The sequence below is a fragment of the Pseudophryne corroboree genome, chromosome 7 (assembly GCF_028390025.1).
Source record: "Pseudophryne corroboree isolate aPseCor3 chromosome 7, aPseCor3.hap2, whole genome shotgun sequence".
Taxonomy (NCBI): domain Eukaryota; kingdom Metazoa; phylum Chordata; class Amphibia; order Anura; family Myobatrachidae; genus Pseudophryne; species Pseudophryne corroboree.
The window spans coordinates 316,526,380-316,539,144 of record NC_086450.1 but is presented as its reverse complement, the minus strand read 5'-3'; the positions used below and the strand labels follow the sequence as shown (position 1 = coordinate 316,539,144).

Sequence of the window (12,765 nt, the reverse complement as noted above, 5' to 3'; positions counted from 1 at the left end):
GTTGGAGTTACCTACAATTCCCAGATTGCCATAAAGTCTCTAATTTAAGTTCAATAGCTTTTACTGTACCTCATCACTAAACATAAAAGCTCGTGTAATTTCATATTGTGACTACTATTAATTATAGCAGTAATTTAATATAGCCCTTTACTAATATGGCCGCACTTACTTCACTGCAACCTTCTGGGTCTGGCCATGACAACGCTGATTGACCAATCATATACCAGGTTACGTTACTCTACCAATCACAGAGCATGTTTGATAGTCCCGCCCGTGCTTGCATGGCAACTGGAGAGAAGATGCAGGAGGGAGCTAGCTGTGCCTGTGACTGAGCACAAGCAGCTGGGCTGGGGAACTACAGGGACGATGAAGCAGGTACTGTATCAGTAATGTCCCTCTCTCCCTGCCAGCATCCGGCACTGGCCCCACCTGCATGACTGAGGATGTCCTTTGAGATAGGCTGATACTTAGTAGATGGCATCATTTTATAACTATATACATTCACTAAACTTATAGCTGCAGCATTTATTCCTATATTACTTTCACAGAGTCTATTGTATGTATTCCTGTATGCCTTTCCCTGAGCCTGTAGCATTTATTCCTCTATGCCTTTCCCTGAGCCTATAGTATTTATTCCTGTATGCCTTTCCCTGAGCCTATAGTATTTATTACTGTATGCCTTTCCCTGAGCCTATAGTATTTATTACTGTATGCCTTTCCCTGAGCCTATAGTATTTATTACTGTATGCCTTTCCCTGAGCCTATAGTATTTATTCCTGTATGCCTTTCCCTGAGCCAATAGTGTTCCTGTATGCCTTTCCCTGAGCCTATAGTATTTATTACTGTATGCCTTTCCCTGAGCCTATAGTATTTATTCCTGTATGCCTTTCTCTGAGCCTATAGCATTTATTACTGGGATTAGGTGAAAACCGGACCTACTGTATGCCTTTCCCTGAGCCAATAGTGTTCCTGTATGCCTTTCCATGAGCCTATAGTATTTAAACTGTATGCCTTTCCCTGAGCCTACAACATTTATTACTATATGCCATTCCCTGAGCCAATAGCATTTATTACTGTATGCCTTTCCCTGAGCCTACAACATTTATTACTATATGCCTTTCCCTGAGCCTATAGTATTTATTACTGTATGCCTTTCCACGAGCCTACAACATTTATTACTATATGCCTTTCCCTGAGCCTATAACATTTATTACTGTATGCCTTTCCCGGAGCCTATAGTATTTATTACTGTATGCCTTTCCCTGAGCCTATAGCATTTATTACTGTATGCCTTTCCCTGAGCCTATAGTATTTATTACTGTATGCCTTTCCCTGAGCCTATAGTATTTATTACTGTATGCCTTTCCCTGAGCCTATAGTATTTATTACTGTATGCCTTTCCCTGAGCCAATAGCATTTATTACTGTATGCCTTTCCCTGAGCCTATAGTATTTATTACTGTATGCCTTTCCCTGAGCCTATAGTATTTATTACTGTATGCCTTTCCCTGAGCCTATAGTATTTATTACTGTATGCCTTTCCCTGAGCCAATAGCATTTATTACTGTATGCCTTTCCCTGAGCCTATAGCATTTATTACTGTATGCCTTTCCCTGAGCCTATAGTATTTATTACTGTATGCCTTTCCCTGAGCCTATAGCATTTATTACTGTATGCCTTTCCCTGAGCCTATAGCATTTATTACTGTATGCCTTTCCCTGAGCCAATAGCATTTATTACTGTATGCCTTTCCCTGAGCCTACAACATTTATTACTGTATGCCTTTCCCTGAGCCAATAGCATTTATTACTGTATGCCTTTCCCTGAGCCAATAGCATTTATTACTGTATGCCTTTCCCTGAGCCTATAGTATTTATTACTGTATGCCTTTCCCTGAGCCTATAACATTTATTACTGTATGCCTTTCCCTGAGCCTATAGCATTTTACTGTATGCCTTTTCCCTGAGCCTATAGCATTTATTCCTGTATTCCTTTCCCTGAGCCTATAGTATTTATTACTGTATGCCTTTCCCTGAGCCTATAGTGTTACTGTATGCCTTTTCCCTGAGCCTATAGCATTTATTACTGTATGCCTTTTCCTTGAGCCTATAGCATTTATTCCTGTATGCCTTTCCCTGAGCCTATAGCATTTATTCCTGTATGCCTTTCCCTGAGCCTATAGCATTTATTCCTGTATGCCTTTCCCTGAGCCTATAGCATTTATTCCTGTATGCCTTTCCCTGAGCCTATAGCATTTATTCCTGTATGCCTTTCCCTGAGCCTATAGCATTTATTCCTGTATGCCTTTCTCTGAGCCTATAGCATTTATTCCTGTATGCCTTTCACTGGGCCTATAGCGTTTATTACTGTATGCCTTTCACTGGGCCTATAGCATTTATTCCTGTATGGCATTCCCTGAGCCTATAGCATTTATTCCTGTATGACTTTCACTGGGCCTATAGCATTTATTCCTGTATGGCATTCCCTGAGCCTATAGCATTTATTCCTGTATGCCTTTTCCCTGAGCCTATAGCATTTATTCCTGTATGCCTTTCCCTGAGCCTATAGTATTTATTCCTGTATGCCTTTCCCTGAGGCTATACTATAGCCTCAGGGAAAGGCATACAGGAATAAATGCTATAGGCTCAGGGAAAAGGCATACAGTAATAAATGCTATAGGCTCAGGGAAAAGGCATACAGTAACACTATAGCCGCTATAGTGTTACTGTATGCCTTTTCCCTGAGCCTATAGCATTTATTACTGTATGCCTTTTCCCTGAGCCTATAGCATTTATTCCTGTATGCCTTTTCCCTGAGCCTATAGCATTTATTCCTGTATGCCTTTCCCTGAGCCTATAGCATTTATTCCTGTATGCCTTTCACTGGGCCTACAGCATTTATTCCTGTATGGCATTCCCTGAGCCTATAGCATTTATTCCTGTATGACTTTCCCTGAGCCTATAGCATTTATTCCTGTATGCCTTTCCCTGAGCCTATAGCGTTTATTACTGTATGCCTTTCGCTGGGCCTATAGCGTTTATTACTGTATGCCTTTCGCTGGGCCTATAGCGTTTATTACTGTATGCCTTTCGCTGGGCCTATAGCGTTTATTACTGTGTGCCTTTCACTGGGCCTATAGCGTTTATTACTGTATGCCTTTCACTGGGCCTATAGCGTTTATTACTGTATGCCTTTCCCTGAGACTATAGCATTTATTCCTCTGTGCCTTTCCCTGAGCCTGTAGTATTTATTACTGTATGCCTTTCCCTGAGTCTATAGTGTTCCTGTATGCCTTTTCCTGAGCCTATAGTATTTCTCTAACGTCCTAAGTGGATGCTGGGGACTCCGTAAGGACCATGGGGAATAGCGGCTCCGCAGGAGACTGGGCACATCTAAAAGAAAGCTTTAGGACTATCTGGTGTGCACTGGCTCCTCCCCCTATGACCCTCCTCCAAGCCTCAGTTAGATCTTTGTGCCCGAACGAGAAGGGTGCACACTAGGGGCTCTCCTGAGCTTCTTAGTGAAAGTTTTAGTTTAGGTTTTTTATTTTCAGTGAGACCTGCTGGCAACAGGCTCACTGCATCGAGGGACTAAGGGGAGAAGAAGCGAACTCACCTGCGTGCAGAGTGGATTGGGCTTCTTAGGCTACTGGACATTAGCTCCAGAGGGACGATCACAGGCCCAGCTTGGATGGGTCCCAGAGCCGCGCCGCCGGCCCCCTTACAGAGGCAGAAGAGGTCCGGAAAATCGGCGGCAGAAGACGTCCTGTCTTCAACAAGGTAGCGCACAGCACTGCAGCTGTGCGCCATTGCTCTCAGCACACTTCACACTTCAGTCACTGAGGGTGCAGGGCGCTGGGGGGGGCGCCCTGAGACGCAATAAAAACACCTTGGATGGCAAAAAATGCATCACATATAGCTCCTGGGCTATATGGATGCATTTAACCCCTGCCAGAATACATAGAAAAACGGGAGATAAGGCCGCCGATAAGGGGGCGGAGCCTATCTCCTCAGCACACTGGCGCCATTTTCCCTCACAGCTCCGTTGGAGGGAAGCTCCCTGGCTCTCCCCTGCAGTCACTACACTACAGAAAGGGTTAAAAAAGAGAGGGGGGCACTAATTAGGCGCAGTATTAACTATACAGCAGCTATAATGGGAAAAACACTTATATAAGGTTATCCCTGTATATATATAGCGCTCTGGTGTGTGCTGGCAAACTCTCCCTCTGTCTCCCCAAAGGGCTAGTGGGGTCCTGTCCTCTATCAGAGCATTCCCTGTGTGTGTGCTGTATGTCGGTACTTTTGTGTCGACATGTATGAGGAGAAAAATGATGTGGAGACGGAGCAGATTGCCTGTAATAGTGATGTCACCCCCTAGGGGGTCGACACCTGAGTGGATGAACTGTTGGAAGGAATTACGTGACAGTGTCAGCTCTGTATAAAAGACAGTGGTTGACATGAGACAGCCGGCTACTCAGCTTGTGCCTGTCCAGACGTCTCATAGGCCGTCAGGGGCTCTAAAGCGCCCGTTACCTCAGATGGCAGATATAGACGCCGACACGGATACTGACTCCAGTGTCGACGGTGAAGAGACGAATGTGACTTCCAGTAGGGCCACACGTTACATGATTGAGGCAATGAAAAATGTTTTACACATTTCTGATAATACGAGTACCACCAAAAAAGGGGTATTATGTTCGGTGAGGAAAAACTACCTGTAGTTTTCCTGAATCTGAGAAATTAAATGAGGTGTGTGATGATGCGTGGGTTTCCCCCGATAACAACTGATAATTTCTAAAATGTTATTGGCATTATATCCTTTCCCGCCAGAGGTTAGGGTGCGTTGGGAAACACCCCCTAGGGTGGATAAAGCGCTCACACGCTTGTAAGGGCTCTACCTTCGCCTGAGATGGCCGCCCTTAAGGATCCTGCTGATAGAAAGCAGGAGGGTATCCTAAAAGGTATTTACACACATACTGGTGTTATACTGCGACCAGCAATCGCCTCAGCCTGGATGTGCAGTGCTGGGTTGGCGTGGTCGGATTCCCTGACTGAAAATATTGATACCCTAGATAGGGACAGTATATTTTTGCCTATAGAGCATTTAAAAGATGCATTTCTATATATATGCGTGATGCACAGCGGAATATTTGCCGACTGGCATCAAGTCTAAACGCGTTGTCCATTTCTATCAGTAGAGGGTTATGGACACGTCAGTGGTCAGGTGATGCGTATTCCAAACGGCATTTGGAAGTATTGCTTTATTAAGGGGAGGAGTTATTTGGGGTCGGTCTTTCAGACCTGGTGGCCACGGCAACAGCTGGGAATTCCACGTTTGTACCCCAGGTCGCCTCTCAACATGAGAAGATGCCGTATTATCAGGCGCAGTCTTTTCGTGGACAAGCGGGCAAAAGGTTCCTCATTTCTGCCCCGTGACAGAGGGAGAGGAAAAAGGCTGCAGAAATCAGCCAGTTCCCAGTAACAGAAACCCTCTCCCGCCTCTGCCAAGCCCTCAGTATACGCTGGGGCTTTACAAGCAGAATCAGGCACGGTGGGGGGCCCGTCTCAATGAATTTCAGCGCGCAGTGGGCTCACTCGCAAGTAGACCCCTGGATCCTTCAGGTGATATCTCAGGGGTACAAATTAGAATTCGAGACGTCTCCCCCTCGCCGTTTCCTAATGTCGGCTTTACCGATGTCTCCTTCTGACAGGGAGACCGTTTTGGAAGCCATTCACAAGCTGTATTCCCAGCAGGTGATAATCAAGATACCCCTCCTGCAACAGGGAACGGGGTATTATTCCACACTGTTGTGGTACCGAAGCCGGACGGCTCGGTGAGACCGATTCTAAATCTAAAATATTTGAACACTTACATACAGAGGTTCAAATTCAAGATTGAGTCACTCAGAGCAGTGATTGCGAACCTGGAAGAAGGGGACTACATGATGTCTCGGGACATCAAGGATGCTTACCTTCATGTCAAAATTTACCCTTCTCACCAAGGGTACCTCAGGTTTATGGTACAGAACTGTCACTATCAGTTCAGACGCTGCCGTATGGATGGTCCACGGCACCCCGGGTCTTTACCAAGGTAATGGCCGAAATGATGATATTCCTTCGAAGGAAGTGAATTTTAGTTATCCCTTACTTGGACAATTCCCTGATAAGGGTAAGATCCAGGGAACAGTTGGAGGTCGGTGTAGCACTATCTCAGGTAGTGTTGCGGCAGCACGATTGGATTCTCAATATTCCAAAATCGCACCTGGTTCCGACGACGTGTCTTCTGTTCCTAGGGATGATCCTGGACACAGTCCAGAAAAAGGTGTTTCTCCCGGAGGAGAAAGCCAGGGAGTTATCCGAGCTAGTCAGGAACCTCCTAAAACCGAGCCAAGTCTCAGTGCATCAATGCACAAGGGTTCTGGGTAAAATGGTGGCTTCCTACGAAGCAATCCCATTCGGCAGATTCCACGCAAGAACTTTCCAGTGGGACCTGCTGGACAAATGGTCCGGGTCGCATCTTCAGATGCATCAGCGGATAACCCTGTCACCAAGGACAAGGGTGTCCCTCCTGTGGTGGTTGCAGAGTGCTCATCTTCTAGAGGGCCGCAGATTAGGCATTCAGGACTGGGTCCTGGTGACCACGGATGCCAGCCTGCGAGGCTGGGGAGCAGTCACACAGGGAAGGAATATCCAGGGCTTATGGTCAAGCCTGGAGACATCACTTCACATAAATATCCTGAAGCTAAGGGACATTTACAATGCTCTAAGCTTAGCAAGACCTCTGCTTCAAGGTCAGCCGGTGTTGATCCAGTCGGACAACATCACGGCAGTCACCCACGTAAACAGACAGGGTGGCACAAGAAGCAGGAGGGCAATGACAGAAGCTGCAAGGATTCTTCGCTGGGCGGAAAATCATGTGATAGCACTGTCAGCAGTATTCATTCCGGGAGTGGACAACTGGGAAGCAGACTTCCTCAGCACGACCTCCACCCGGAAGAGTGGGGACTTCACCCAGAAGTCTTCCACATGATTAAAAACTCGACAGGTATTGCGCCAGGTCCAGGGACCCTCAGGCAATAAGCTGTAGACGCTCTGGTAACACCGTGGGTGTACCAGTCAGGGTATGTGTTCCCTCCTCTGCCTCTCATACCCAAGGTACTGAGATTGATAAGATGGAGAGGAGTAAGCACTATATTCGTGGTTCCGGATTGGCCAAGAAGGACTTGGTAACCGGAACTTCAAGAGATGCTCACAGAGGATCCGTGGCCTCTACCTCTAAGAAGGGACCTGCTCCAACAAGGACCCTGTCTGTTCCAAGACTTACCGCGGCTGCGTTTGACGGCATGGCGGTTGAACGCCGGATCCTGAAGGAAAAAAGGCATTCCGGATGAAGTCATCCCTATCCTGATCAAAGCCAGGAAGGATGTAACCGCAAAAACATTATCACCGCAATTGGCGAAAATATGTTGCGTGGTGCGAGGCCAGTAAGGCCCGACGGAGGAAATTCAACTGGGTCGATTCCTACATTTCCTGCAAACAGGAGTGTCTATGGGCCTGAAATTGGGGTCCATTAAGGTTCAAATTTCGGCCCTGTCAATTTTCTTCCAAAAAGAACTAGCTTCAGTCCCTGAAGTCCAGACGTTTGTAAAAGGGGTACTGCATATACAGCCTCCTTTTGTGCCTCCAGTGGCACTTTGGGATCTCAATGTAGTTTTGGGTTCCAAACGTCACATTGGTTTGAACCACTTAAATCTGTGGAGTTAAAATATCTCACATGAAAAGTGGTCATGCTGTTGGCCCTGGCCTGGGCCAGGCGCGTGTCAGAATTGGCGGCTTTATCCTGAAAAAGCCCTTATCTGATTTTCCATTCGGACAGGGCGGAATTGAGGACTCGTCCTCAGTTTCTCCCCAAGGTGGTTTTAGCGTTTCACCTGAACCAACCTATTTGTGGTGCCTGCGGCTACTAGGGACTTGGAGGCCTCCAAGTTGCTAGACGTCAGTGCCCTGAAAATATGTTTCCAGGACGGCTGGAGTCAGGAAATCTGACTCGCTGTTTATCCTGTATGCACCCAACAAGCTGGGTGCTCCTGCTTCTAAGCAGACTATTGCTCATTGGATTTGTAGTACAATTCAGCTTGCACATTCTGTGGCACGCCTGCCACAGCCAAAAATCTGTAAATGCCCACTCCACAAGGAAGGTGGGCTCATCTTGGGCGGCTGCCCGAGGGGTCTCGGCTTTACAACTTTGCCGAGCAGCTACTTGGTCAGGAGCAAATACGTTTGTAAAATTCTACAAAATTGATATCCTGGCTGAGGAGGACCTGGAGTTCTCTCATTTGGTGCTGCAGAGTCATCCGCACTCTCCCGCCCGTTTGGGAGCTTTGGTATAATCCCCATGGTCCTTACGGAGTCCCCAGCATCCACTTAGGACGTTAGAGAAAATAAGAATTTACTTACCGATAATTCTATTTCTCATAGTCCGTAGTGGATGCTGGGCGCCCATCCCAAGTGCGGATTGTCTGCAATACTTGTACATAGTTATTGTTACAAAAATCGGGTTATTATTGTTGTGAGCCATCTTTCAGAGGCTCCTCTGTTATCATGCTGTTAACTGGGTTCAGATCACAGGTTATACGGTGTGATTGGTGTGGCTGGTATGAGTCTTACCCGGGATTCAAAATCCTTCCTTATTGTGTACGCTCGTCCGGGCACAGTATCCTAACTGAGGCTTGGAGGAGGGTCATAGGGGGAGGAGCCAGTGCACACCAGATAGTCCTAAAGCTTTCTTTTAGATGTGCCCAGTCTCCTGCGGAGCCGCTATTCCCCATGGTCCTTACGGAGTCCCCAGCATCCACTACGGACTATGAGAAATAGAATTATCGGTAAGTAAATTCTTATTTTTTCTCTTACGTCCTAGAGGATGCTGGGGTCCATATTAGTACCATGGGGTATAGACACGTCCACCAGGAGCCATTGGCACTTTAAGAGCTTAATAGTGTGGGCTGGCTCCTCCCTCTATGCCCCGCCTACCAGACTCAGTTTAGAAAATGTGCCCGGAGGAGTCGGTCACAGCTAGGGGAGCTCTACAGAGCTTTTCTAGTAAAGTTTATCTTAGAGTTTTATTTTTTTTGCCTGCAATGAGGGACTGAGGGGGGGGGGGGGATGGGGGGGGAGCAGTGTCCACCCTGCGGGGTCTAAGCCACTGTCTCCGCTGATTGGACATTGAGCTCCAGAGGGGGTAGACCGCGCCCCGCCACAGGGGAACGCTCACCCCAACAGCAGGCCGCCATCCCCTTGCAGAGCTGAAGTGTGGCGAGTGAGTCACCGTCACCCGTAACAAGCGGGGGGGTCGGTGTGAAGATGGCGGCTTCAGGGTAGGAGCGCAGTATTAACCGCTCCCGGACGGCTCAGCTGTATTTCGGTGCGGCGCTGTGAGGGGCGCCCTGAGCCAGCACCTGACCCTACACTGACCAAACAAGCCTGTCGGGATCTGCGGATCTCAGCCAGCACAAAATCCTCAGGCCAGTATAATCTCAGAAGAGCGGGAAGACAGCGCCATTAAGGGGGCGGAGCTTCTCCTCGGAGCCGACCCAGCAGCGTTTCAGCGCCATTTTCCTGCCTGCAGTCGGATGCAAGTGGAAGATCAGTCCCTCCAGTGCAACTCCAGCTATCTGTACGGTACCAGGGGGTTGTAGAAGGGAGGGGTGGCTGTGCAGAGACTGTGTCGCCTATTAAGGGACACAGTCAGCGTTGGTTTAGGGTCTCCCTACACCTATAATAGCGCTGTGTGTGGGTTGGCTCCAATCTCTGTGTCTCTCTGCCATTCTTGGGGGGGGAAACTCTGTCTGCCCAGTACCCTGTGTGTATGTGGGGTGATTGATGTGTATTTGCAAACATGTCTAGAGACTCCATTTCATATGCTGCAGAGGATTCTCAGGAAGATCCCATCCCATGTAATCAGGATTGCACTGTTGTAGCGCAGATCCCAGCTAGAGAGCTGGAATGGTTAGCCTCTCTTAGGGGGACTATTTCTCAGATTCCTGAAAGGGTTGCTAGGACTGAGCATGCCACTCAGGTGCTGCAATCCTCCATAGTTGTATGGTCTGATACTGCTCCCTCAGGGTCCCCTGCGGTACATTCTCACAAACGTGCGCTTGCCAAAATTATGCAGGATGACACGGACACTGCAGACGGTGACGGGGATGTGTTGAGGGGGACGGCATCACTTGCTAAGGGGGTGCAGTTGATGATTGAGGCCGTACGGGATGTGTTACACATTTCTGACACAACTCCTGAGCAGGCTGAGGAGGCCTTTTTCACGGATAGTAAAAAGCCTCCCCCCCTCACCTTCCCAGCATCTAAGGAATTAAATGTTATCTTTGAAAAAGCCTGGGAAAATCCAGAGAAAAAATTCCAGATCCCTAAGAGGGTATTGTTTGCTTTTCCCTTCCCGAAGGGAGATAGAAAGAAGTGGGAGTCTCCGCCGATAGTTGACGTCTCTGTCTCCAGGCTGTCAAAACAGGTGGTTTTACCAGTCCCGGGATCTACCGCGTTGAAGGACCCGGCAGATCGCAAGGTAGCTGCTACGCTAAAATCCATTTACACGGTTTCAGGGGCTATACTGCGGCCTACTATTGCCTGTGTATGGATCTCTAAAGCTATTGCCAGGTGGCCAGTCACTCTGCAGGAGGACTTGACTACGATGGATAAAGGTGACGTTGATTTATTTTTATGTAATATTCAGGATTCTGCAGGGTTCCTGGTAGATTCCATGAAGGACCTGGGTTCCATGGCTGTGGGGATCTCCTCCATGTCTGTCTCGGCTCGCAGGGGTCTCTGGCTGCGCCAATAGTCTGCGGACGCGGAATCCAGAAAAAGTGTGGAGGGCCTATCATATATACGGGTCAGGCGCTCTTTGGGGAGACGCTGGATGCGTGGATTGCCACGGCTACCGTGGGTAAGTCTCTCCTTTTCTCCCCTCATCTGCGCCGGCTACGAAGAAGCCTTTTACGCCAGCCACGTCACAGTCCTTTCGGCCCACGAGGCCTAGAAAGAACAAGCCTTCTCACACCTTCAGAGGTGGTCGTGCTAAAGGAAAGAAGCCTGCTCCCGCAGGTTCCCAAGACCAGAAGCCTGCTTCTAGTACCCCGAAGTCCTCCGCATGACGGTGGACAGCTCAGCCTGGAGGAAGGTCAGGTGGGGGAAAGACTCTGGCATTTCAGCCACATCTGGAAGTTGTCAGGCCTAGATCCCTGGGTACAAAACATTATGTCCAGGGGATACAGATTGGAGTTCCAAACTCTCCCACCTCACCGTTTCTTCAAATCAGGCTTTCCGGCTCTGTCGGCAGACAGAACGATTCTTCTGGAAGCTATCCGAAAATTGGTCGTGTCCGAGGTCATTGTTCCAGTTCCGCCTCATCAGTGAAACAAGGGTTACTATTCAAACCTTTTTGTAGTACCGAAGCCAGATGGTTCGGTACGTCCAATTCTGAATCTAAAGTCTTTGAACCCTTATCTCAAGGAGTTCAAATTCTAGATGGAGTCTCTGAGAGCTGTCATCTCAGCACTGATGGAGGGGGAGTTCCTGGTGTCCCTGGACATCAAGGATGCGTACCTCCCATATTCCCATTTGGTCGCCACATCAGGCATATCTCAGGTTTGCACTGTTGGACGATCACTATCAGTTTCAGGCGTTGCTGTTTGGCCTCTCCACAGCACAGAGGGTCTTCACCAAGGTGATGGCAGAGATGATGGTTCTCCGCAAGCAAGGGGTTAACATAATTCCCTACCTGGACGATCTCCTGATAAAAGTGCCGTCCAGGGAAAGGTTGCTGGACAGCATTGCTCTCTCAACCAAACTCCTCCAGGATCACGGGTGGATTCTGAACCTTCAGAAATCTCACCTAGAGACAACATGGAGACTCTCATTCCTGGGAATGATACTGGTCACGGATCACAAAAGGTGTTCCTTCCATTGGAAAAGGCATTGGTAATCCAGTCGATGGTTCGGGATGTCTGGAGCCAACCCGGGTGTCGGTGCATCTGTGCATTCGCCTTCTGGGGAAAATGGTGTCCTCTTACGAGGCACTTCAATACGGAAGGTTTCACGCAAGACCCTTCCAGCTCGATCTGTTTGACAGCTGGATCGCATCTTCACATGTACCAGAGGATCCGTCTGTCGCCAAAGGCCAGGATCTCCCTTCTGTGGAGGTTCGGAATTCAGAACTGGATTCTGTTAACCACAGACGCAAGCCTCAGAGGTTGGGGAGCAGTCACTCAGGGGGTGCAGTTTCAGGGAAGATGGTCAAGTCAGGAAGTCATCCTTCCAATCAACATTCTGGAACTCAGGGCCATATACAACGCCCTTCTGCAGGCCTCACATCTTCAAGATCGGGCAATTCAGGTCCAGTCAGACAATGTGACGGCAGTTTCGTACATAAACCGACAGGGTGGAACAAAAAGCAGAGCAGCAATGTCAGAGGTGTCAAGAATTCTCCTCTGGGCAGAAAGAAACGCTGTGGCGTTGTCAGCGGTCATTCCGGGAGTATACAACTGGGAAGCAGACTTCCTCAGCAGACACAACCTACACCCGGTGGAGTGGGGCCTTTACCCGGAAGTGTTCAGGTGCTTGACACGTCAATGAGGATATCCACAGATCGACATGATGGCCTCTCTTCTCAACAAGAAACTCAGGTGGTATTGTTCCAGGTCGAGAGACCCACAGGCGGTGGCGATAGACGCCCTGACAACTCCATGGTTCTATCA

General features: G+C 48.4%; 1 protein-coding gene across 6 annotated transcripts in view; it reads left to right on the top strand.

Moving 5' to 3' along the window:
• Positions 1-249: 249 nt before the first annotated feature.
• TVP23A (trans-golgi network vesicle protein 23 homolog A) overlaps positions 250-12,765 on the top strand; it is a 138,683-nt gene continuing 126,167 nt past the window's right edge. For 2 of the 6 annotated variants that reach the window (XR_010182058.1, XM_063934284.1), the window contains exon 1: positions 254-375. Coding sequence is in view for 5 of the 6 variants with exons in the window: in XM_063934284.1 (XP_063790354.1) it covers positions 367-375 (9 nt within the window). In the remaining variant the exon portion in view is untranslated. Of the gene's footprint in view, positions 376-12,765 lie in introns of all 6 variants that reach the window. The other 4 variants (XM_063934286.1, XM_063934282.1, XM_063934283.1 and 1 more) reach the window with 4 other exon arrangements.